Below are 27,758 nucleotides of genomic sequence, written 5' to 3' on the forward strand. Positions count from 1 at the left end.
CTGTTTTATTCTGGCTATCTCATTGTTTTGTGATGCAGGCGATCGGATGCGTGATTGGCATAATTGTACCGTTGGGTACTCGATTGACAATTATAAATATGGCTTCATCTAATTGTCATGTGCATGTTAACTACAGCAGCGTGCATTCCAGTAATTTTGTGATCAGTATATAAAATAGCTAACTTAAATAAGTCATGGCTATTTATATCACACATGATATCTTCGATAATTTTAACTTCTTCAGACTCTTTACTTTGATTGGTCGATGCAAAATTTATAATTATGCTACAAACTACTTCTCACGCTCTGGGCATAACGAGTGTTTATTTCTGTAGCTCTTTATAAATACGCTGCACAAAAGTAGTAAACATTTCTAAAACCAGTTTGAGATTTATTGAAAATACATTAAAGCGCTTAACAATTCATTACAATCAATAGAAATTTGTACCGGTTTTTCAAGTTCAGACTCAGACCACTCCGTTTAAAGACGTAATTCATTTTATTCGTGGTCCAATTCAATCAAGTGCTCATTAATGTTATATTTGTTTTCTTTTTCTCTTTTCGCGATTAATGTCCTTGATTTTTAGAATGTTGTAGAATGTCCCAGCTTGTCGCTAGATACATTTCCGCTCTGAATATCTTCGGAATACTAGAAACAGCCAAAATTGATTGCTATTTTCTATATTTATCTTGATGGTTAGACAAATGTAACCATTCTTGTCTTGACGTCACAAAGTAATGCAAACTTGATGCAAATCACAATGGATGAAAAAATATCAAGTGTTGTCCCATGCTCTTAAGTTGTTGAAGATGTTATAAATGCTTCTGAATGGCGATGCTATAAAATGTTTTCTATTGTATTTCTCCCTGAGGTAATACAAATCTTATTGAGTCATTTTAAATTTTATGAGGGTGCATAAATTTCTATTTGGGACTCAAATCACGATTCAGGATCAGGAAATAATATCCATCTAAGCATACTTAATACACAAGTGTCCAAGTCATAAATGCGATCAGCTACTCAGTATTCTACCCAAAGAACGAAGCGTCGTTCTAACATATTCTGTTGACCCATGTTTATTTGATAAGCCCTAACGTATGTAGGTTTAAATTAAAGTTGCATAGGTACCTTTTTACCCCGACGAAAACCAGTTTTTGTTTCGAAAACACAAAACCGAGAAGTTTAGAAATGAAGCTTGTACTCCTATTACAGTGAAATAATGGTAAAGATAAGATAACACTTTCACGGTCAGTCTATACAAAGAAAGCGTGTTGTCTCAAGCCGTAAGAATTTCAAGTAGGTACGCTGTTGTGGGCAAATGTTGACTATAACTACCATTTCCAATGTGAAGTAATCAAGAAGTTATGAAGCAGTAAATATCACAGAATGATAAAAGAGAAGAAAAAAGAAGTAAAATCTATTCGTAGATCCACTTAATATGACAATACTTTCAATATGCAGTTATGGAAATTGCAATGCAAAATTTAAAACACTCGGCGTTTGTTAAGTCGAAGGTTTCAACATTACAATATTATGAAATCCAAAGAACGGGTCTATGAATAAAATATTAGAGACATTTGCAGACTAACCAATAGATCCGTGACTCATTACAAAGTGCATTTGCACTATGTAACGTCACAGTTACATAATGATTGGCATTTAGATAGTGCCGAAGAGCCTTTCCATGTTCATTACCACATTAAGTTTGACCAAAGACTTAATAGACCATAGAAACTCGAGGACAGTGCACTTAAAACAACACTGAGCCGTTGACGTCTTTTTTAAGTGGCCGTTTGTTTAGCTGTCTAACAAAAATTGTTAACATCTGTGTGAAAGAGTAAAACCAAACATTAATGTCGCAAAATTCGCGTAGTTCTTCTATTAGGTTGTGAAGTGGTCTCGACAGATGTCTACAAATGATGATTTTCTACACTAACGCGTATGTAGTTTTCCATTAAGATTATAATGAACGTCCTATCCCACTAACTAACGGTGTTTTAAATTAGCAGTAAGTTTGCTAATTTTATGAGAACCACAGATTAAGGGGTCGGTACGTAAAGTTAACGTGCATGTAACACAGTCACGTATGTGAGCTTGTCCTTATTTGAGCAAACAGTGGACTCGAGATAGCAACGTTTGCACTCATACATAAGTAATCGCGATAATATCTAGCACTCCGCCGGGCCAGTGTTTCCCAAACAATGACAAACTAGGAATTAAAATGACGCAATCAGCGTAGTTGTATTACACACTATCTTTGATGTCATCCTCAAGATTATTTACGAACAAAACACCGGTGCTGTTGCGTGTTTTGGCAAAATATTTTTTGTTAACTGACATCCTTTTTTTGGCTTGTCTTGTCACTTTTAAATAAAGCTCTTAAAAGAATTTGTAAATCACTTGAGGGGCTCATAAAGCCATCAAAATATCTAAAGACAATATCTAAAGAGTGTGGTAATGCTCAAACATTGAATGTTAGTTTGAGTGCCGTTGAGTTCTAGAAATTCCTACCTGAGAGCGTCGCGCCGTCGGCCGATACGAAATCGCTTACAAAAAATCGTTTCCCTTACATTTTGTTTACAAGACCTCCGACACTGCCTTTGTGCCTTCCCGGGTCTTACCGACCCTTTTTTGCCCGCATACTTGCCCAGTCTAGTTGGCAAGCTTTATGCTCATTAGCAGTGTCTTTCCGTAATTCTCAAAACAACTGATTGTTAAATTAGCGAGCAATGTCAGACACGGCGCCACAGTTGAATAGTTATCTAGTTATCGAAAACATTTATCATTAGCGTTGAACTTGACCTTGCTTATTCACTTGGCAAATTATGTAAATTGAATTATTTCGTAACTTTAAAATTGCACGTGTAACTTCCAAGTGCATTTTATCCGCAACCTGGCGTAACCAGTGCTCCGTGGGACACCAATTTACAAGTCTAACGTCATCGTGCTAACAACGCTAAACCAATCGTCAACACTGCCGGATATTACAGATTCACGGTCACACGTATATCTAAAATTCATATACGTAAGTGTCACCAGAATAGACCCGTCTAATGTAAAAACAAAAATGTGATTCAATACAAACACTGATGTCACAGATTCTGTGAAAATAATGACCTGGCGTAACGTTTCGAAAGGTCGCCAAGGATCGAGGAAAATCTTGTGCGAAAGTACAGTTGAAGACGACTTTAAGAATATACGTATTTTCGGCTTTACGTCAATGGTTAGCGTACATAATTATGACACTGGTAATAATATGATCTTATGTGGTGGACGCGTCAAAAACCAGTTAGATAATTGGCAAAGCGAAGATTCCCACGCAAAGCCTATTAGTAAAGTGAGGAAAGCCAAAGATGGCAGGACGGCAATTTTAATAATTTGTACTGTAAGAGAAACGGTAGACGCCGCAAGATGAGACATACGACACTGATGTCCACTTTTTGTCAAATGAGCGACAAGGCCAGCTCTACGTCTCATAATCTGCCTTCAACGGATGATTGAATTATCTCACGTTTCGTTTTCCTTTTCTCGTTTGCTTTGATATTCGTCGGTATAACTATGCTTATTTTGGTTTCTATCATGCAGTCCTTATTGTAAAACCTGCAAATAATATAGAGAGTACACATTTGATATTAAACTTTAAACAAGATAAGTAAATAATATATGTGTGGTCTTCTTATCGAGTCAACAGCAAGTCAATTTCATATTGAGGATGACACATTAACCGATATGTAGGCAGCACGTTGTATTTGTTTGATCATTGCTTTATACAATTACAGGATGGTGTTGTTTGTATTTCGTGAAATAAAAAAGCAACTCACAAACATTGAGTTATAATGTACTAATTACTTCAATGCTCACAAACAGGAAAGGGGCAAAAGACCTTGAAGGGAGTATAAACAAGCGAATATTGCTTCATTCAACGTCATGTCGCCCCATGCAAACTCCGTGCCCAATGACAACAACGTGTCACGTCACCCTCTTTGACCTTGTTACTAACCAAACATGCTTATCAGAAAGTATTTTGTGTTGGCTTTTCACATTATGATAAGTGTGCGATGCGATAAATCCATCAATATGGTATGTCCGGTAGAAGATATTAAAATTTTTGATAAAATTACTCCAAGTGCAATAATGTAAAATCAGATTTTTCAAGAGAATCTCTTGAGTTTTCGTCCTATTAATAGTAATGGGAGAAGACAGGTCTAATGGTGGTGAAAAGTGGATGTTGACTATTTTCGACCTACCATCGAGTCGTTCCCGAAATATATTTAAAACCAAATTGAGTTCATCAAGTCCATTTGACAGTTAAACGTGATCCCAAAACAAACAAAAACCTGAGGACAAGTTCTAAAGTTCTTCTTGTGATAGAGTGAGCAAGCATAGCAAGCTGCAAGCGGTGTGTTTTATTATGCAGCAGGGTTTCAATGCAAAGATAATATCGATTCAAAATACAGATGTTATTATTTAATCCAATTTCCCACGGCGGACTGCGCCAGTGCATTGCGTGCTAAGTAATGGGTGTTAGCCATATGAGATTACACTATTCAGTTGCAATTTACGCACCAGTGGGTAACTACAGTCGACCGCAAACGCATCTAATCGCACATCCTTGCAGGAACGAAATAATCTAAGTATTGCGTGTTCTTGCCCAATAAGTAAGTTTTGCCACAGCTGCAAATCTAGGCACTTAACGAAATGTAACTTTCTGTAATAAAAGGAACAAGTATTTCTGGTCATGGGCGATATCGATAAATCACAACCCCCAGTCATGTTGATGAAGCGTTAAAACCAAAAAGAATGTGGAGTTATCTGTAAAAAACAAGTTCCGTCACAGTTTTTTTTCAAAAGTCATGTTGATTTACACATTCTTTGCGAGGTTAGATGCCATAAAATTTTAATTAGGGTCAATTTTATGTTCGAGATGTGTGTCCTCAGCTCATGTTTGTTTGATTTGTTCATTTAAATAGTAATTCCATTCTGCGTTCTTACTTCTTGCGTAAGACTCCAATCGGATTATCTACTTCCTTGTAGTTTGCGTCTGCAACATCTCATGTTTTGTCAATAGACAATTAGCTTTATATTTCATTCACATTAGCGACTATTCATGCCTCGTCATTTATCTCGTCAACGGCTGGAGAAATCGTTTGCTAATAACTTTCGGTGATACATTCATTAGCTGTGAGCGACGCATGATCTGTTTAGCGAGTGGTTTCGCGAATGCCACCCACTATCTCATTATTTGCTAACTCGACCACTTTCACATTCGCACCTTTGTGTCATTGACCAATGTTAACTTAAATTCGGCTTGGTTCTTGACAATCGGCAGCATTAAACATTAGTAACTGTCTCACCAAATAGTGATAGATATTTATCATAATGAAGAACGTAATGGGTACTTTCTATATACCACAATTTTATGCAATAAGGACGACAATTTTTACGGGCATCTATATGATTAATGGTTCATCTCTTTAGATTGTTAAAGATCACTTTCGTAATCGCATCTTCTCTATTCATTATGAATCATAACGCAAGTCTTTTTGGCGCACGCCTTTCTAGTCAGGTGAATAATGTTTCATTACTTATTCAGATTTTTTTGGAATACCCATTTATCAGTTATGAATAGAATGCCTGTTTGAAAACTTATAAGCAGTTGTTTTATATTAATGTTTCACAAATGGGGAAAAAATGTGAACAATATTAGTTGAGGCTACCCATCTGTATTTATTGCTGTCATTTTATGCAGCCTTGCCACAACGTAACGGCAATAAACGGGAAATAAGTATTGTGCTTATGAGCGGATGATGTCGTTTTTTCATTTTGGCCTTATCACGAAACTACAAGGCCAAGTTGGATTGTTACAAGTCTCCAAATTGTTTCTTATTATCTAGGAAACGGGGACACAGATGTTACGCGGTGTGCTGTCACGCTATGCGTATAATAGATAGTGTACGTGATATACTACTGAGTACATAGTATATCGTGGTTCTAAAATTTTATATCTCACTTCACAGCTGCTGTTTTTGACTGGGAAAATCCAGTTTGTAGTATATCCATAGTTGTAATAAAGTATTCTATCAACAACTACCTCATCTTATCGATGAGGTAGTTGGCTTTTCCTGTGGCCTTATGGTCATCTCTAATTGTATAAGGCTAGATAGAATTGAAACGTATCGACCAGAACATTATCTCTTACGGCTTACCTATTAATGGCTAGAAATGATGATGATGAATTTAAAGACCTCAGAGTAAACCTTTTACTGTTCTTTGTACATTCCAAACACAAAATCTTTTGTATCTTCATTGCGACTAAGGAATTCTAGCAAATATGAATAAACTCTAAATTTGGCTGCAAGCTAACTACCACTTTTGGATTTCCCGTACGGTATTCGCAGCGGTTTGCATTCACCGTTATCTTAACTGCCACTGCCAGAGCAGCTATAATTTAGTGTAATATCTGTAACACTCGTCTGACGCTGAACTATCTGATAATAATTAAACGAAGTCGGCCCGCTGATCATGAGACAGCAGCAGACAATTAAAGTAATTAGAATTGCTAAGCGACTGCGAAATACTGGAAGTTGAATATTAATGGTTTAGACGATAAGGATTAATGTTTGTATGTAAATGGACCGTTGTAGTAGCATGTTACTGAATTATAATTGCGCTTGTCACCTAAATATGGGAAAGATGAAGCATTGTGCGGTAACGTGAAGTGTTGCAATTTCGGTATGTCGCTTATACAGATTCATTGAGTATTCGTCTTGATTAATAAAATTTTAAATTAATTCATCAAGTCTTATTAGAAGACCACCTTTTTAAGAACTTTCTACCCATCATCTTAAGCTATGTTTCCTGCCTTAAAATTTATTCTTTCCATTATGGTCGATAGTGTCATCTATTTTTTAGGAATCAGCATGATTTCTTTTTTTGATGAATGAATACGAAAAATGACTGAATTGTCTTCAACAAACAGCCATGAAACAATCACTAACGTCTTGTATTGCACCTCCGATTACAAAAACGACACCAAGGTCCGCCGTCGCGCCGTAATGACGCTAATGACCCATCTTGCGATCGATCGCCGCAATAAAGACATTACTATTTTACAATTGATGCACCATGTTTGTGTGTCACCAATGAGTGTCAGACATGATTTCTTTGGTGCCCTTATAAACGAAGGAGAAAAACGGACTTTCAGAGTAAAGATCTTAGTTGATTCAGAAATCTATGAAACAATTGTAACGAAAATTCTTATTCTAATTCGCAATATCATGCCTTAAGTCCACTGAAGATTCATTCTGTTTCATTGGGTATAAGAGCGCTTTGGAGCATCTATTACCCCTTATTTAAATAAACTCTCTCTATATTTTTGTAAGAAGACAAGAAGGTCATAATACAAGCTGAAGTTGCCTACGACGTTCTTTCTGATAAGCACACAATGATATTATGCAGCCTGACAAGATATTACATATGATATTAGGTCACCGAAGTTGTGTGCGTAGGCACGCGTGAATTACAATGCGCCATCAGAGTCAGTTTACTTGGATATGTATGAAGTCAGCATTAGTTATAGGTGGTTGGTTACTAAGCTCTAGATGCAGTTGTGAATTTTGAATGATGTGCGTCATTGACTCACAAAACAATGTAAGTACCTGTACCTAAATATATAAGTGAATTTAAGTTAAGTTTTTCAGTTATGACTAGTCACTGGTTTTGACCCGAAAGTCTCTTCTTGCGATCTATTGTTTTAAGAAATTGTACAATGTATTGTAACAAATCATTTACCACACAAGTGACCTATTGGTAGTAGTAATTTGTGTTACCTATGTAAAATTAGATAGACTTATTCCAGCAGCATTTTTACCTAGACATTACGCTAAATGCACTTAATTAGCCTATTACTTTACCGATACTGTCGACAAAATTTAAATTACAGTTGAAGAAGCCGTAAAAAATAATGAAGTAATTAAATATGTTTTCGGTTTCACGAAGTATGACATTGTCTACGAAAACAATGCTCACTCAAACATTCTAAATATACAGACCAATGCCCTGATCGAAGGCCGTTCGTCAAAACGTGTTAGCTTTTATTAGAATTTGCATCCAGTCCACATTTCCAGAAAACCAGTTCATTTATTGTAGGAAATATCTATTTGTTCAGTAAGAAAAATATGACTATATAGATTGCAGTTAACAGGAAACTTAGCATTAAATATTATAATTATTTATTGCTATGGTTTTAACGACTAGTTTATAAAGATATAAAAATCCAATGCAATTAAACTTTTGATAGTGTGTCCTATATGTTGAATAGTAAATTTGGACAGGATCGTTCGTTCGTTCGTTTCAGCCGAAAGACGTCCACTGCTGGACAAAGGCCTCCCCCAAGGATTTCCACAAAGACCGGTCCTGCGCCGCTTGCATCCAGGTACTTCCCGCGACCTTTACCAGATCGTCGGTCCACCTAGTGGGAGGCCTGCCCACGCTACGTCTTCCAGACAGGATATTCCCAACAAAATTGTATTATGTAAATTAACTAAATGTTAATACATCTATAATGCACATGAAATACATAGTTACGACTTGTACTAAGGCTAATCTTGAATAATTATATCGAGTCAAATCAAAGTCAAGTTGGGCGTATCATGTAAGCATATCAATGACCTTGTTGCATCGTCACTTAATGATAGATAAGATTTTGTTTTACTTATTTCATATCTGACGTCATCCACCATAACTTAAGAATCCACATCTCAGTTGAAGACAATGTTAGTAATGACTTTAACAATGTTATTGTCATTCTTATCATTGCTCATAGAAAACTCTTGGTACATAATGAAATCATCATCTAAGTTAGACCAATTTACTACGGCATGAATTCAAATTTATTCGAATACATAAGTACATGCTAAATCGTTGACACCGAATTAAAACGATTTCAAGGAATAATATTATTATGAGTGACGATAGTAGTTATATTGTCTAGTAAATTCTAGAACACATTAAAGATTTAATCATATCAGTGGCTGAGGAAAATGGAATACGAAGTTAGTTTCTGTAGCGTTTTAACTTGGGGCTGAGTATCGCTCCTTGTGGCAGTCCACGTCATTAGATAGCAGAACATCATTGCGTTCAGTCTGCGATAGCTTTTGAACTGCCATTAAGGATTTAATGGGGGACACTGATTTTATTGGCTTCGTTCAAGACTGAGACTGGGTCAATACAGTCTTATTTATTTATCAGAAACAGAAATAAATATGAACGTGTTTCAGAAGGCATTTTAGTTGGCAGTTACTACGTCAAATGTGAGAATGTCACAATATTACTTTCGTAAGCCAGTAAAATTTTGAGAAAATTGATGTTAACCCTGAACAGGGTACAACATGTGGATGAATTTGATAATCTGTTCGTGTGTTGTTGTTGTTTGTAAATGACCGTTATTTGATCCAAGAATTCGGGTGGATGAATTCCAAACGTATGATTTTTTACCTGCTTATATAATAATAGCGGCATCGTGCCCCGCTAGCCCGCAACAGCTGTTCCGAGCTTGGGCATTGAACCAATAATATTGTATAATACTCGATTTGTTCTCTTCGTCGCCGTCTTTGATGTCGTCAGGAATTCCTTTTCTTAGCCTTATAATCTGAACAGCTGCGTAATTTTGCCAAGAACTATTATTAAACTTTTATTATCCCTATCAAGTTTTTTGTATGCTTTGCTAAATTAATTTTATTTTGTTGCAGAAGTGCAAGTGGGATGTCGTTGCTGACTACTTCTTTTGAAAGGTGAGTTGAGTCATATCACTTGTATCTTTATACATCTTATTTCTAAGAAAACCTGAACAAAGAAATAACACAAAAGGTATACAGTAATTGGTCATTATTTTGGGAACAGGGCATAGATTGACATTAATGTAATCTTTGTATAACATTGATCCTACGAAATTCTGATAAGAATTATTTCAAGGATGTTATTTCTATTTTAGCTTCTAGCTGCATAATAATATCATGATGACTGTATCATCCTATCATGATACGTAATAGGAAAATCTACGACATTAAAATCGCGAACTATGAACTTGATGCAATGAAGTCATCAGTCATAGTCCACTTTACCGGCTTAGTTGGACTTTGTCAATTTTCTGAGTAATTCTAAGCTTGTGGTTTGGAGTCAAAATGTAAGGTTGTTTGTACCAAATAGCCATACCAGCAGATGTTTCATCTGCATCACAGAAAATTAAAACATTGCTTTATCCATGAACTGAAATGCAGTGGTAAAGTTTTAATTAGTAACAACATCCAATTTGTTCAATTGCTTCTCATTGAACTGTGGGACAGAGAATCGATTCTCAATTGTTCACAAAGTGCAGTTCGAAGTTTTCTTGTTTTACGAGCGTTCATCACTAAACTTGTTTTATATTACCCTCTCTTTATTGAGTCAAAAGGTTGGAAATTGTTTAATTGATATTGATTTTGGTCAACTTCAACGAATTCTTCGTCTTCAATTTTATTTGAATCATTTTAGTGTGGATGTATTAGTGTAACCGATGGTATCACAGTATCTCCTTTTTCGCAGATAAGAAGAATCTTTCGTACCTACCTATAACAAAATAATTCCATATAAATAGTATTACAAATACATATATGCCTCTTTCTGTGAAACGGTCGATGGAGTTTGTACAATGCTAACTACAGCATGGCGTCACGGAGATTAGCAAATCTTATCTAGCCAGATAACACTGTACTGCTAAATTCCAATAACAACTATTGTATTCCATATTAATTTTACTCGTATATCCTGGATCTATAAATTTAGAAAAATATTCACTTATGGTAGGTTATAAATTGCCTACTTCTACCTTAATCGAAGTTTTTGAAAAACCCAGATCTTCTAGACAGAAGGTTGTTGTAGGCATTAAGTTATGATGATTATCTAGTTGAAACTGAATTTTCTTTACAATATTTTATTGATGTTAGTGATCTCTTTAATACCACTTTAGCAGTTATAAGCTGAAGCTTTACCGAGACCGTATGAATGGAACTTGATTTGCAAGTCATAAAAAACACGCATAAACATAACCAAAGTTGTATTGTCGACACGGCAGGTGAAACAACGCCAGATGCAAAACTTGTTCTGAACATTACCGAGTTATCTTGAAGTTTATTTCTGCTGTGCGATATTTAAAGAGCAATGGATAATTCCCCGTCTCTTTCCGATGATTAATATTGGAACGGTACAGTAATAAAAGTGACCTTGAGTGGCAGAACCGTATTCTTTAATCTGCTTTTATTTCAAAACTATCCCAACCAAAACTGTTAAATGCACCACTGTAACATTATTGTAATGTGACAACACTACTGAGAATAGACTATAGATTGGATATGTATTGTCTGGGGATAATGGAGAGTAAAACAGGATGTACATGACACAGTGATTATTTTATTTAATAAATCCCAAATCATCAACAGTTAAATACAATAATATGATATGGCGCAGCCGGTAGGATAATTGTTTGTTTATAGTCATCTAGAGTTTTGTATCAGAATCAACTGATAACAAATGTATGTATCTTTTAATTAATTTGTTAAAAGGAAAGATGTAACATTATTGTAATGTGACAACACTACTGAGAATAGACTATAGATTGGATATGTATTGTCTGGGGATAATGGAGAGTAAAACAGGATGTACATGACACAGTGATTATTTTATTTAATAAATCCCAAATCATCAACAGTTAAATACAATAATATGATATGGCGCAGCCGGTAGGATAATTGTTTGTTTATAGTCATCTAGAGTTTTGTATCAGAATCAACTGATAACAAATGTATGTATCTTTTAATTAATTTGTTAAAAGGAAAGATGTAACATTATTGTAATGTGACAACACTACTGAGAATAGACTATAGATTGGATATGTATTGTCTGGGGATAATGGAGAGTAAAACAGGATGTACATGACACAGTGATTATTTTATTTAATAAATCCCAAATCATCAACAGTTAAATACAATAATATGATATGGCGCAGCCGGTAGGATAATTGTTTGTTTATAGTCATCTAGAGTTTTGTATCAGAATCAACTGATAACAAATGTATGTATCTTTTAATTAATTTGTTAAAAGGAAAGATGTAACATTATTGTAATGTGACAACACTACTGAGAATAGACTATAGATTGGATATGTATTGTCTGGGGATAATGGAGAGTAAAACAGGATGTACATGACACAGTGATTATTTTATTTAATAAATCCCAAATCATCAACAGTTAAATACAATAATATGATATGGCGCAGCCGGTAGGATAATTGTTTGTTTATAGTCATCTAGAGTTTTGTATCAGAATCAACTGATAACAAATGTATGTATCTTTTAATTAATTTGTTAAAAGGAAAGATGTAACATTATTGTAATGTGACAACACTACTGAGAATAGACTATAGATTGGATATGTATTGTCTGGGGATAATGGAGAGTAAAACAGGATGTACATGACACAGTGATTATTTTATTTAATAAATCCCAAATCATCAACAGTTAAATACAATAATATGATATGCACGGTCTGTGTGACAATGCATAAACATCAATTTTATACGCGGTCGCTGACCATTTTGGCACTAATTAATGAAAAGATGAACGTAAACCCGTTATACCTACTCGTATTAAACTCTAATCTAAAAATAAATAATTTGTGTAGATGTTATGAATTATTTTCTTGCTCACTGGAAATTATTTTGTATCGTATAGGAAGAAAATCGGGTCCAAAGTTCATAAGAAATGAAAGCTCGCAAAATTTTGCACAAAAATAAAAAAGTTTAGGAGACGTGGAAAGCGGTAAAAACCACAAAACCAATTAAAACACGCGAACATTAAAGCTTCCAAATTGCAAATTAGTCAGAGACGTCTGCAATAAAATCTAAATTAGCTCTAAAAATTTAAAAACAGTTTGCAAGCGGTGCCGGGCAACGGCGACGCAGTGTCTCGTAAGATTTAGGTAAAAGCGTCTACACTCTACAATCTTGTCACGTTTCTTTTCACGTGGAGCTTACTTGCATTTGAACAAAAAGTGCAATTGTAGTAAGTGACAATGAGTATTTCGATAAATCATGACAAAATCAAACCCTATCGCGAATTAAATATCAAAGTATAAAAATTGCTGAATAGATTCTCTGTGGATCAGGTTACATTAACAGGAAACGTTTGATATTGCCTATTAATTTATTTTATCGCATAATAGAAAATCCTCTCAGTTACTGTGTTTATGAATTTGCTCATTGTGTCTCTATTTTATTTGCTTATCAAATTATCAATGCGTGTATTTTCGAGCCCTGAAGTGTCCAATCTTCTCTTTATTATAACTCCTCTTATAACAGGTTAAATATATGAACTTTGGTGAGAATTTCCCAAGTTTGAGAAACACCGGTAGCTCTTTGAAGGCCTAACTTTGTACGGGAAACTGCGCGCATTCAATACCTGACTAAGGGACAAACAAGTCGCTTAAGCTATATGCAGCTTTTCTCGCACGTTTGGCACATCGTCAAGTCCGAGTGAAAGGTGCGAATCTTTTTTTACTTTCAGCTGCAATTTTTAAATGACATTGAGTGTAATTGTCATTTCGTTATCAAGCTTTATTTCTTTATTGGAGCTAATCTTTTTACCCTTTAAATTATCTGGCAATGCTTCTAAAGTGTTAGAAAGGTGTAGTTCTCCTTCGCACCGTCTGGCAAGTTGCAAGTGAACTTTTTTAACGCCAGACCCGTCTGGTGCGTCTAGTCGCAGTTGTGCAACATCATTGTTGACTTTGAGGTCGTTGAACTTGGCATAGATTAGGTATTGGCGTTTTAAAGTTTTATTATATTTAATAGGTTCATCGTTATTGGGTATTTAGTTGATTATTTAACGGTGCGTAGGCAGGTTATTAATTGCGTCCTACAACAAATAATTTGATAAACATTTTAGAAGATGTTGATGCCTTACAGATTTGTATAACTGTAAGTCTGCGTATATTTTGATATTTTAATCAAAATCGCAGCTGTTCAAATTATATCGATGTGAGTGAACTGTAACTGCCATCAATATAAATTGTTCCATACATAATTGGTTGTGCGTGTACCATAAACCTACTATAACTGGATCGTCAACCGTTCAATTAACTAAACTGGTAATTTACAATAACTATTATTTTTTGCTATCAGTGCGTAGGTTACGCCCACCTTATTTATTATTTGCAATATTTTAATAGGAATTAGGTATTGGGTTAGTTGTCCAAATTTTCTGATAGATGCGTGCTTTAAGATAGGTATTTTGCTGTCCTAGTACAGCTAGTTTAATCTTTATTGATATTGATAGATTAAACACGAATGTTGTTATCGGCTATTCTATTTTCAAATCTTGTTCTTTATCTATGGTTTAAGCCATAGATAAAAAAGCTAGATTTATTACTTTAGTGTTGACACCGTTATTATATTCTTAAACGGTTGTTTGGCCGGACACAAGTTTGGTTTGCAAAAAAGTTTGTTTGACGCAATTGCTGACGACACTGCTGAATATACTTGAATAATTCGTGATCAAAACGGATAGAACTTATACTGTTTTCGTGTAAACAATTATTATTTACACATTTTTTTCCATTACGCAGATATATGTATTGTGCTTGTAGATAAAGATTTCCTTTAGTAAATAGTAGAGATTTCATTTTGTGAGAGGCTTTTTGCAAATATGTTTTCACATACTAATTGATTTTCAACCTGAAAAATATAACGATCATTTTTCTTCTTTCTATATTTGTGTATTGAGGCTAACTGTAATAGGATAGGACTACTAATGGCCATAGGATGTAATAAGGTTGTTCCTTTTGATAGTCTAAATACAGCTAGTCTTTAAATTTTTGAATGTAACATTTTATTTATAAATTAGGTAGGTAACCATGCCATGTCATCATCACTCATATAACGTTGCGTGTCTTCGAGTTTACAAACACGATACTATTACCATAGTAGCATGACACGCTCAGCTACGATCATGAACGAACATTCGTTCATGGCTACGTCTCGTCGTATCGTATGACCCAATGAACCACTTTTAAAAGCTGACAATCCCATATCAATCGGCAACCACGTGGCCGGCAAAATAGAGCGATAGTTTTCAAAATTGTTTCACTTGGACGTCGTCCAGTAGCGGACAATACGTCCACCTCACCTTGAGCGCAAATAAAATGTTTCACTTCACTTTGCAACGTTCGGAGAAATCTCACTTTTGCGACGCGCGAGTGAAATTCAAGTGATTGTTTGGAATACTGCGTTTGTTTCGTGTGTGTTGTGCAGTTTTATGTGCATACAGTCTTTTGTTTTAATCGGTTGGCAATCGGCGACCGGTTGGTTGCCGGTGACAACCGTTACCAGGTGAGCTGCCGGTAGCCACGTCCAGGCAATTGCTGTGTAAACGCAGAACGGACTGTGGCATCGACTTTTCTATTTTAGGAACATCACTAACAACCACTCTATAACTCATATTTATATTGATAAAGATATTTTCGTATAGCCACCGATATGTGATATTTTTATCAGATAAGTGGCACAAACTGTGGGTGCAATTCTGATTGTTTGTGGTGGTGTACCTACTAATAGCTAATAGGAAATATTCTAGTTTCTTATTCAAGAAATTAGTAAACCAAGGCCCCTACAATTTCTTACAGCTTTATTCATTAGTTCAAAATTAAACTTGCATAGTTATCATGTTCTCTAGTTACGTCCTATCTTAAAATACAAGGCCCGTGAATCAGTTACAAGACTGAAATTGGTAAAACAAGCACGCATCGCTAATCATTTATTAAATAACGGCGCTATAAATTAGGTGTGTGCGGAGAAAATTATTTGCCTTCACAGTCTGGAATTTAATTAGCCTAATGAGACCCGCCCCGGTAATGACCCGGCCACGACCGCGATACGAGTGTTTACTAACATGAAGTTTGTTCTGACCTCTGTCTCTAATGCTGCGTCATAAAGCACAAGTTATAAAGTTATCTGATAGACAGCGTGAGCATCTTCGAGCGCTTGAAGTTTTGAACGATTTGACAGTTTCTTTTGGACGGGGCTATCGACTGGCATCAAAGGTTTAATCAAGCATAGGCGATTTTACAGCCTCAAGTATTTGTATTTGAAAACTATCAATTAATCAAAAGTACAAATTCTGTACCTTAATCGAGAATAATAAAATAAACAGCTAACCAATTAAACAAAAACTTGACGTTAATCTGTGTCTAACATTAAAGCAATTCCGTTGAACATGAAAGCGCATTCAATTGCAAAAAGAGTCAAATAAACTTGAAACAAGTACAGTCACCTTGCGAGTCTTTAGATCCTTAAAAACACATTGCTAACGAGGAGAAAGGGTGTCAATTTTTGCTACTGACTTTATTCACCGCAATATAAAGCCGAGTTTGGGTTTTACGATGGTGCGCCCGCGCATAAACTGCTAGTATTAAACTCGAAACTCGATGGGCGTCTTATTGGTTACTTTATGGTTCACAGAAACACTGGCATTTTGATCCTCATTCAAAGCCAAAGTCAAAAATTTCTTTATTTGTAAGGCATTTTTTTAAATGATTTTGCTATTTTAGTTTTTAAATAATTACATTGGTAATTATAGGGAACAATCAACTCTTGCGCTGCTATCATTTGTGAGAGCATTCTTTTCTATAATAATAATATGCTGCTTTATAAATTAATTGAAATAATAAAACCATAGGTAAAATCCTCCCTTTTCCTCATGGTATATTAGAGAGGATCCTCTAGTAGTGACGACTAGAACGACTTGATGTTGATGATGATGATGATGAACACCTCATAGGTTGCAGGCAGCAGGTTGTTAAACATTTTATACAGTAATTTAAACTGTGTGAAGTCACTTTCGTTCCTATGTAGTTAGTTCTAGTTCAAGAATTTATTTATTTAGTGTACTTTAGGTTTTACAATATAAAATATTGTCAATAAATAATACGAATGATTTTTAAACAAATTATTTAGAAAGATACTTCAACCTGTTAAATACCACGTATTCCACGTACGTACTATAATTAAAACCTAACATCATTGTTCCAAAGGCGCAATATTTACAAACTGGCAGATCAATGAAACAGTCAACTTGAACGTTGGAAAAATTACTCCACCATTGTGCTATTGTGTCTGGTAAACAACTACCCTCTATTTTGTTGGTTATACTCGTACTAGGGCACTATTTAAGTTGTGAGCCTCGACAACATAACGTGTTGTTAGACGACATCTAATACTTTTAATGAAAAGTTGGACATTTTTCACTACAACTTTATTCAAAACTTTTTATCATTTGAGCACGTTTTGTATTATTAACATTGAATTGAAAATTATCTTGACTACAAAAACATGGAATTGATTTGCGGAAATTTTCGCGCGAAGATTTACTATGGCTTTCGACGTGGTTAATCAATACAAATCTGAAGCGGTCAGCTAAATTTCACTTTCGGTAATAAAGATCTGTCCTTTACCATTGTAAAACGCTAGTTTAAGAAGTATAATATTGTATTTCATTGCCTCACCAGTGAACTTTGCGAAAGTCGTCCAAAATGACTAATAGTGGCGGAAAACATTGATGTTGTCAAAAAAATGGAATAGAAACCTCGTCATGTGATATATCGTAGGATTGAGATAATCCTAGGCATTAATTCCACTAGCAGTAATAAAATATTGTAGGACCATATTATGGTTAATACGTTTTTTTCTCGCTGGATGTCACAAAATTTTTCAAACGTTCAATAGGACGCTTGTGTCGTTTAGTCCTTGGAAATGTTTGATAAATACGTTTGAAAAGCTTTAAAAGCCGTTTTTAAAATTGTGACAGTTGACGAATTAAGGATCTATGCATAATTAACCTGAAAATAAACAGCTATCGATTATGGAGGTGTTTTAAGATGAACCAATTCCAACAAAAGTCCCATTCGCTCGGAACACTTTGAAACTTACGGTCGCCTATGTTTTCGAAATATCCGATTATATGACAGAAACGTCACTAGAGAAATTTAGAATGGTTAATTCTTAATAGTAAACAGCCACTTTTTTCCAAAAGTCTTCAGTTTAATAAAGGAAACTAACCAGCATAGTCGAACCGCCATTCGTGACGAAAATGTGAGCTTTTACACGTCTCGTCAAACAATTGACTATTTGAACACTCAAAATATGAAATAAACAGGTCCAACGCTACAAAATTCTTGCTTGGAATCTAAACACTTCTTTTGGTACCTATATATTAAAATTAAATGCGTGAACAGCGATTTATGTAGCCAGAAGTAACTGTCGGTGCGGTCAAAAACCATGCTTTGGAGGTGCCTCAAGCTGAGTGGAAAAAATGCTATGAAAAGTGTTTCGGACACATTAAAAAGTACATAAATCATGAAAGACAATACCAATAAACGCAATCAATACCATTTTAATAATAAACTACTTTGTTTTCATAGTTAGGCTCACAACTTAAATAGTGTCCCACGTACTTATTGGTTTCAAATTATTGGCCTGCAGAATATAAAAAAAATATTCGAAAAATTCGTGTGACCACTGGAATTTGATACTTGTTTCAATTTGATTAATAATAAATTAATCGACATAACCTAATTTTAATGAGCTGAGAAATTACAATTTTGCTTAGATATATTAGTAACGTTTTGAGATAATTTGTTGTGGTTTGCAACAAATAAACAGGTAGTGATAAAATGGTGTTAATTTTCAACACTGGTTAGTGTTGTCATTAAAAATATCATTATGAACATGCTACTTTACATATATTTTTATGAATTTTCATTTAAGTGTGTAAGTGCCGGTCTACATGCAGAAGATAAAATATTTTTTTATTACACTCTTATCAACTTTTTCAACTCGCAATTTTTGGCAGTTTTATTTAATTAGTACACCTTTTCCATTTCACGAATCATTATACATACAATACTTTGGCTGTTATCTCAAAACTTTTACAGATATTTCGTATCATATTGATTGATGAGTTAAAGGAATTGTGTAATTTGGATATTGGATTGATAAAAGGTTAAAAATATAGTTGGTTCGTACGTTTCAGCCAAATGACGTCTGAATGAAGAGCCTGGATGCGGGCAGCGGAGGACCGTTCATTGTAGAAAAATATGTATAGTATAGTCACTAATATTTTATAGAGGAAAGATTTGATCCTTTGTTGTATTATGACTGATTTGAAAAATTATTTCACTATAATATTAATTTTTTTCTAGTTGTGTTCTGTATCTTTTATTTACAAATGATTAGAATAAACATTTCACCATTATATTCTACATTATTTCTGATGAACAAAAAGTACGATGTGCACTGGGTCAGCTAGTCGTATCATAATTTCTTTGACAGACTAACAAAAATACTTACAATCTATCTGAAGACAGCCGCAGGCCATGCCAATCCTGAAATATTCAAATCAAGTTCTCCAAATAAGTATTGCTGTTAAGTACAGCTATTCTATTTGCTATTCAAATGATATTCAGATTCATATCTTATTACAGTTGGGATTGGAAATATATTTCCTTAATAAACGTCCGAACATAGGAGTGATAGTCGGATAATTCGCACTCCATCCCGAGTTATCATTGAATTTATTGCGTTTATGCCCACGCGTCAGTTAATGGACTTCTTTTAGGGTTGCCAGATAATAAAGATTGCTTTAAAAAGGACAAACAACACAACATATAACTATTTTAACGTTAATCTTGTCACTGCTTTGAGACAGTACTTAAGTTAGGTAAGTGTGTAGAAAGGCAATTGGCAAATTTTAAACGGCACTAAAATATGTTTGTTTATTGACACTATTCTTGGCATATTTTTTTTTTACAAAAGTTTACGTAAACTAAGTTTGCAAACGCAGAGAAACGTTGCCTTACAATTTACACATGATTATGTTATTTTATTTATTTGTGAAAAATCATCGAAACTCTGTCAAAGTAAAATCCTGCCTATTCAAACTATACATAAGATATAACATTGTGGGTATGTTTACCTTGATCTGCCATCATCATCTTAACTCTTCTCAGTCGACAGCCCTCGCTCTCTCGGCTAGAATAATAAACACCAGTCAGGTTCAAGTGCGCCATAGTTTACTATACTTTCATACTGATACAAATAAACCGAAGGTTATATTATAGTTTCGGAAGCAGGAACTCTTTTATCTTTATTTGAGCGATAGAGGTCTGCAGAATTCGTTTTATTAGCTGTAGTGTTTTCTTACCTTCTTGCAATCTAGATTTATTTGACAGCTTTAGATGTGGGTTTTATCTTTGATGGAATGCGTAGTAATACGTCTTGTATTTATTACGATATTTCAATTAGAATTATATAAGCTAACAGCTAAGATTTACCGTGTAATATTCAATGAAATGTAGGTAATCGCATGACAACTACAGGTATTAATAGTTTATTTTCCAAGCAGGCAGTAGATTAGATGCACAGATTTCCATCAATAAACAGTTTCGAAATTCCATTAACACTGACTAATAAAAAACTTATATTCTAGTCAAGATTAGCAGACGTTTCATCAGAAAAATATTTTAACCCTTTTGTATTTTAACCCATGGAATATTTCTCTACAGTTGACAGCACACCAAGCGTAATTTTTGCTGCAAAACAGCATCTTTATGAAGCACATGGACGTTAAAGCGTTAGTCTTGATATTCTGTCATCCGTACTGTATAAGTAGGTATACAGTTAGCAGCACAAGATGCGTCATTATTGCTACAAAATGGCGCCTATTAGAACTACAAAGACGCCACGCCAGCCAGTGTTACTCTTGATACGCTGTCGTTACTAGCGTTTGCGCGTTCCCAGATTCGCAGTCGACTGCGCATGATCAGGTTCAGTTACTCCCCACTGCACATTGCAATTCCAGTTTGTTGCGCGAATCCACTCTTGCGCATAACCCTGAGATACTGTTAAACCCATTAATTTCCACGGGTTATTCATTCATCCACTATTATTTACAAGAGCATGCATGCATGGGGCAATGAAAGGGTTAAGATATTTTTCATACGTTTTGTAACCTGTAATACTAACTTCTTCTCAGCACTGGCCCATTTATTGTCCTGAAGCAGAGGTAGGGTTAATACTGGGACGTGTAAAAGTGCTTTTTTAAAGCCTACTTGCATAAATAAATGAGTTTTTAGTTAGAGCAATCTTTTAAGCCTGAAGACAAATAATAACGGTTACGCAGAATCGTCTACGTTGTAAATGATTGCAAAATGTTGAGATTGATTCCTTAGTGATAAAAATATAAAAGCAGATAAAGAAAACACCCATGATGTCATTCACAAGATCTTTGTTGACAAATTAAATAAATTAAAAAAAAAGCGTGTCATTCTGCAAATAAATTCTACAAAAGAGGGCACGGGGGCAGCAAGGGTAATCATCGTCTTCCTGAAGTCTACGTGGCTTATTATTATAACCCCTTATCTCGGCTGCTGGTCAAAGAAATTACTTAACGACTGATATGTATCAGGAGCAGATATTTCATAGTTAGGGTTGTCGACGTATTTTAATTATGCAAGTGAAAATGAAAAATGAAAATGAAATGAAAATGAAAATGAAAAAAGTTTTTGTATATTTTAAAAATTATAACGCCAATGAAAGTTACAGATCTTCTGTTTCAATTTTTAAGTTAGATTGTCACTTCTGCAATGATAAAGGAAGGTTTTTTTTCAAAGATAAATAATCTTTTAATTCCAATGTAATTCTACATTACTACTTTATAGCCCAAAATAACATCTCAGATTCAAAAATAGCCCTCTAACAATAAACCACATACACAAATAGTCGTCGCCACACGTTAGCAAACACGGTAATAAGTAGGCTCCGTGAAATTGTGCCTAAAAATACCACATCAAACACGAAGTAGCCCTAGATCACGCGGTAATATCGTAAAGAAGTGACATTACGGGCACACGGTCAGCCGGTCTGTGGTAAGCAGCCTTGTGACTCATACGTTTCGTCACACAGTTTGGTCAACCCTTAGCCTTACTTCATTTTTATTGCCTGAATCTTGTAATAGCCCTCAATATTTTTAAGGCATTTGCAATACAGCGGGGATGACGTTTTCAGACGTTAATCGACGTCAATCGTTGATACGTCGCGGTTATCAAATAATCACGCTATGCCAAAATTGGCTACGTTTCTTCCACCAAAGATGAGTGAAAAAGACTGCAGTGCAATGAGGTGTGACAGTGAGATTGCCATCATAGCTAAGCGATGAATTTGTGTAGTAGACAATAGGTAATCCTCGTAGCAAATGTCGTAGAATTTGTAGCGTGATGATGTGTAGCGTAGCTACTTTGAATTGGTGCGTAGTTTCATTCTTCCTGTCATTCAAAGAGACCTTGTATGTATTAAAATTCTTGGATTTTATTATTTGGCGCCAGGCTTTTTCCATTAGAACTTACTGCATTATGCGCATTTAAACTTTGAAGCTCCAATCTGAGAAATTAACTGCAATTAGCTGTCCAAACTGTACAAATTACATAATGATGTTTACCATTCAGCCCGTTACAAATATACCTGTAGTAAACAAGAAATAAGTATACATAACTAGCATTTGCATGATAAACAAAAACTTTGGCTAACATCTCGAATCCACAAATAATCGTTTTTGTGGATATTAAAAATTCAATTCTATATTTGGCAACGCCATTATTACCACCACAAATTGTCTACGACTGTTAAAGTTAAAGGTAGACATTAAATGAAACAAAGCCTGTGTTTATGATTCATGATTACGATCCGATGATGGTTCGGGATCAGGTGATCATAATAGACGCGAAGATAATCATGTAATTGTATGTAATTGATTTATCAAAGTTAAATATCGCAAGGTTGGATGGTCGAGTATTTTTTTGGTTCTTATAAACAGTTAAATCATTAAGTTCTCTAAGGATGAGTTGCACCATCTTATTTCAACTTTGACAAACGTCAAAAGTCTGTCAAACTCCATACAAAAACCCCCGGTTATCGTCAAAGTTACGGTCAAAGTTAGATGGTGCAACTCAGCCTAAGAGCAGCTTTTAGCAATTTTTAATGCACTCTTTAGTCAAACGTTGCTACTGCAACCATAGTTCTTACTGTAACTGGCAGGCAAGACCGTATCTCTAATTGTAGAAACCCAGAGTTGTAAAACAAAAAAAACGGCCATGCCTTTCCATCCTTCATTCAAGTCACTACGCCCCCACATGGCGACAGAACAACTGAACGACGAAGTGCCGCCTCAGCGTCACGTTCGCAAATTGGTAACTGCGGTCTTCCTGCCGCTAACATTGAACCAGCGGCCCTGAGAAGTGGCCAAGTGCACGAGGATGTTGTTTGGACCGAAATAGAACTTTTTATTATGTACTCGCACCGGGAATTGGGCGGCTCTAAATCTTGCGCTTGTAAACATGGGAACCTTACGGAAACATTGCCAATAGTGATACTTTTGTTTGTTTTTATGAGAGTTATTGTTGTGTAATCAATATTTGAGGAAATTGTTCGTTAATTTACTTACATTATTCAGCAGCTACATTTTGTACCACACGTAAGGTTAGATTACAGGCGTTAGTCATAATAATGGTGTAGCAAATATCACATTTTACAAAATTATAAAGCAAAGCGGACGGCTTCATCTCTATAATATCAGTGTAGACCAAGTTCAACAGCAGTACCTATGTCTTCTTCGTGGACACGCTGTAGTTATTTATTATAATAACTTTTCATAACGGATTTTATCTATTCCAGGCATTCAAGCCTAGAAAGAAACCTTTATTGCTAATTTTCTGAATCCCATGCAAAGAATATTGAAGCATTATAAAAGTTTCTCACTGAAGTATAGCTGTCTATAGGTTTTTTATTTAATAGATCGGACTGATTTAATGATAAGCAATTATATGTATTTCTTCTAAGTCAAATGCAATCATGTTCTGGTAAAGAAAATGCTCCTTGTAAAATTCATTCCTCCGACAAGAGAATGATTGAGCTAGTCTTGGACGACTCCATTGTAGATTGAAGACGTCTAAAGTTAGCCAGACCTAGCCGTCATGAAAGGAAGTCGGCAGATTCAAATTGCCGTGTGCTGCAGTTGCAATAATAATAATTGGTGAGGTGGAGCGAGTAATAGGCCGCGGGGGAGCGCTCGTATATTCTGTCCTATATTTAGACGACAGATCGTAAGGATGTTGTGATTTATTTAATCACTGGCTTGTTACGCGAGACCTGCCACTCGTTGAAAATATTTCGAATGAAGTACGAGTATTTCCCTACGAGAACGATAGTTTGCTAAACTCGAACCTATCGATAATGACCTTTTTGAACAATGCATAAAGGGCAACTCATGTTTATAAAACACGTGTTGTTTGCGGCAGAAATATGATATAACAACTGACCGCTAACAGATTAGCGTTAAATGCGTGTGGACGTAATTTACCTCACGTCATTGAAGCGTCAGCATTGAGACGCCCATTTTATGAATCAGAATCAAGTCTGTTACAAGTTTTAATTTGATTCGTTTTTCGTTTCAGGTGCTGAGTTAAATTCAAGATGCGGCTTCGCCTGTACTCCTTCACCTTTGCGGTGTGCCTGCTGCTGGCGCCGGCGCTCGCTGGCGTGTGCCCCGACGGCTGTGTGTGCAGCACCACGCGTGACGGCCTCCACCGCGCTACCTGCAGCAACCTCGCCGAACTCTACAAGTTCACCCTCCGCCAGAAACATCACAACATCAACATCCTAGACCTCTCACACAACAATATAACCAAACTCACCCACGAACTCGACCGACTCACTGAAGTCGTTACACTAGATCTGTCCACTAACGGCATCACGAACCTCAACAAGTTCTTGCACAATGCGAAAAAATTAGTACACCTCAACTTGGCAAACAACAGGATACAAACGCTCTCTCTGACGCATTTGCCGACAAGTGTTAGTTCACTAGATTTAACTAACAATCTGTTGAAAGATGTGCCCTCAGACCTTGGACATTTAGATGGTCTAGAGCATTTAGAATTGGAGGGAAACCCTCTTAACTGTTCCTGTGAAAATATTATGGCACGAGATCGCTTGCTGCAGGCAAACGTATTAATCGATAGAGTCAAATGTTCCTCTCCAGTGAAATTAAAGGGTCGCTCTTGGTTAGAGCTAAAGACAAAAGACATTTGTAAAATTCCAAAATCTGAACCAAATTATCTTGATATGATGATGGGTGATCAAGCAATGGATGCGGTCCAAATCGGCGAACAGTCAACAGCTTTGAGATCTATGCCACTGGTGGCACCAAGTGATTTGGATGATGGCGAAGTTATTCATACTTCTAACACAGCTGAGGATGATGATAGCAAAATGTTTTTGAGAGTTGATCGTTCTACGTCATCATCACCCTTAGATGATATTGAAGGATCGGGTGAATTCGATACAGCCACAGTTCCTAATATCATAGAGCCTACTGTCAGTGTTAAACATGCTGCGGACATTTTAAGATCCGATGACGTATTGCCTGTGGAAAATGAACATAATACTGAAGACCCATTAGAAGGATCTGGCCAAGGATCGGGTTCAGGAGAATTTCCTCTGATTTTTGGTGACTTCATAGATAACGAACCAATAACAGAAACAACGGAAGCGGCTACAACAACGCCGTTGAAGGACTTAGAGGCCGGTCCAGTGACCAGACTTTTCGACGACGTAAATGATAGTTCTTCGGAATTTCCAATGCCTGAAATGCCTTCAGTCTACAAAGGCGATCGTAATTTTTACATGAATACCGACCCACCAGTTGTGAAAGAGGACCATGTGACACCACAAGTATCTCGAGATACGACAGTTTCAGAACATATACGAGTAACGCAGGCTTCGGAAAATCTCGGTGCAGCTCCCACTACAACAGATAAGGTACAACCACATAAAACCGGAACATATGTATGCATTGCTATAATCGTAGTTCTTCTAGTAGGTTTAATTGGATTTGCAATAGTCAAAGGGCAGATGAGAAAACGAAGAGACAGGAGGCTACTTAGACAACAGAAGCGAGATGTTGAAAAAGCATCGAAAGAAATGGTAGATATGAACAAATCTTTATTAGGTAAGCCTGCTGGCTTGGAAGCCCCAATTGAAAAGAAAGTCAATGGAAAATATGAGTTAGTACCAACCCATGAAGCACACCAAAAGAAAGGTGAAAACGGAGATTTATCAAACGGTGTTAAATATGGAGATAACAATGATGTAAGAACTGATAGCCCGAGAGATACAAATCAGAATAAAAGCAGTTCAAAGGACAACAATTTAGCAGGTGAACCACATCCTCAGCAAGAAACGTCTTTTGAGTCGGCACCAGCGTCGCCTGATTCTCGGAAAGATACCAACTCGTTGTCCAGCGAGGATATATTTGTGCCTTCAAATGACGATGAGACTCCTCGTCTAAACGGCACCCTCGATTTAGATGTATCGCAGCCTTTGATGAATGGGGACCAAATCACAGATTCCGATTTCTTATCGCCTACGCGCGAGTACGTCCCGGTGTATTCGCCTGATATGGGCCGCGTTCGCATCAAGTTGTCGGAGACTCCCAAGCCGAAGACGCCAGTCCTAGTCACCAGAAGTAGGTCCAACGCTGGGGACATCATCATCACCCCGGCGGACAACACGCGCAAGTCGACCACCTGAGACGCGGTCGTCCCCTGACGGACTATATTTAGTGTTAAACGGTGTCAATCAATACTACTTCACTATTGGCGAAATTCTGTGATTATTTTGTAAGCATATTCCAGGGAACTATAGTGCGATGGACTGATTTTGGTATGAGTGTAACGTCAAAAAACTTTGCTGCCAAAGTGTGTTTGTAGTCGACAGTGCCTTTATTTTTAACATTATTAGTGGTATAAATATTTATGAGAGTATATTGCGCAATAAGTAAACATATTTTTGTACGTGTAAAGATGTTGCCATGTTCATGATAGTATAATGGTTTCGTTTTAGTAAATCCACTTCGTAAACGTTAATACGACCAACGCATGTTGTACAATAGTTGATTGTATTCTGATAGTTTATTCTAGTTATCTCTGTTTTCGGTACTTTGAATGGTGAAATTTCAATGGTTGTGTACTTATCCGCAAACAAATAGAAAGTTTAAGAACAACGAAATCTGGCTATGTTTGTTTCTCACATTTTCCCATAGATTTTCTCTATGGTCTGGCTAAGCATAAGTTCCTTTATAAGTTATAATATTGTGTAGTTATAAGAATGTGATACCATTTATTATAAGATACACATGATAATTCACATTGTGTAAATATATGATTGATTGTAATATTGTTTGAATTTTGGTTCTAGTGTACATTTGTCTAGCTCTATTATTCGTGAAATTATTTTATTTTGTAATTATGAACTATTGCTTTTCTATAGTTATCTGTATTAATTTCGCTTCGCACGTCTTTGACTTTTGTACGTTTAAGTAATTTATAAATGCTGTAATAAATGTTATTTTAAACCATTCTGAATTTTACAAGCGAAACCGAAAGAACAAAATAGAGAACAATACTGGTTCAGTAAGAAGATTTATAAATGATGTATTTTTATTTCGAACTATACGATATAAATGGTTGAATCAAGTTTTTGTTTCCTTTACTTCCAAATATACCTAAACAGCTTAAAAGTTTGAAGTATTAACAATATGAAGAAAGCTAGGCAAAGATATTAT

At 35.7% G+C, this 27,758-nt stretch overlaps 1 protein-coding gene across 1 annotated transcript in view; it reads left to right on the forward strand.

Annotated features, from left to right (window-relative positions):
- The window catches only part of wdp (Leucine rich repeat protein windpipe), a 41,104-nt gene extending 13,435 nt beyond the window's left edge, over positions 1-27,669 (forward strand). The window contains exons 2-3 of the mRNA XM_028308503.1: positions 9,751-9,792; positions 24,589-27,669. Of these exons, the coding sequence (XP_028164304.1) occupies positions 24,608-26,725 (2,118 nt within the window). The 5' untranslated portion in view covers positions 9,751-9,792; positions 24,589-24,607 and the 3' untranslated portion in view covers positions 26,726-27,669. The remainder of the gene's footprint in view (positions 1-9,750; positions 9,793-24,588) is intronic.
- The last annotated feature ends 89 nt before the right edge of the window (positions 27,670-27,758 follow it).

Source organism: Ostrinia furnacalis, unplaced genomic scaffold (assembly GCF_004193835.3).
Source record: "Ostrinia furnacalis isolate ACB-3 unplaced genomic scaffold, ASM419383v2 OfSCF2422, whole genome shotgun sequence".
Lineage (NCBI taxonomy): Eukaryota > Metazoa > Arthropoda > Insecta > Lepidoptera > Crambidae > Ostrinia > Ostrinia furnacalis.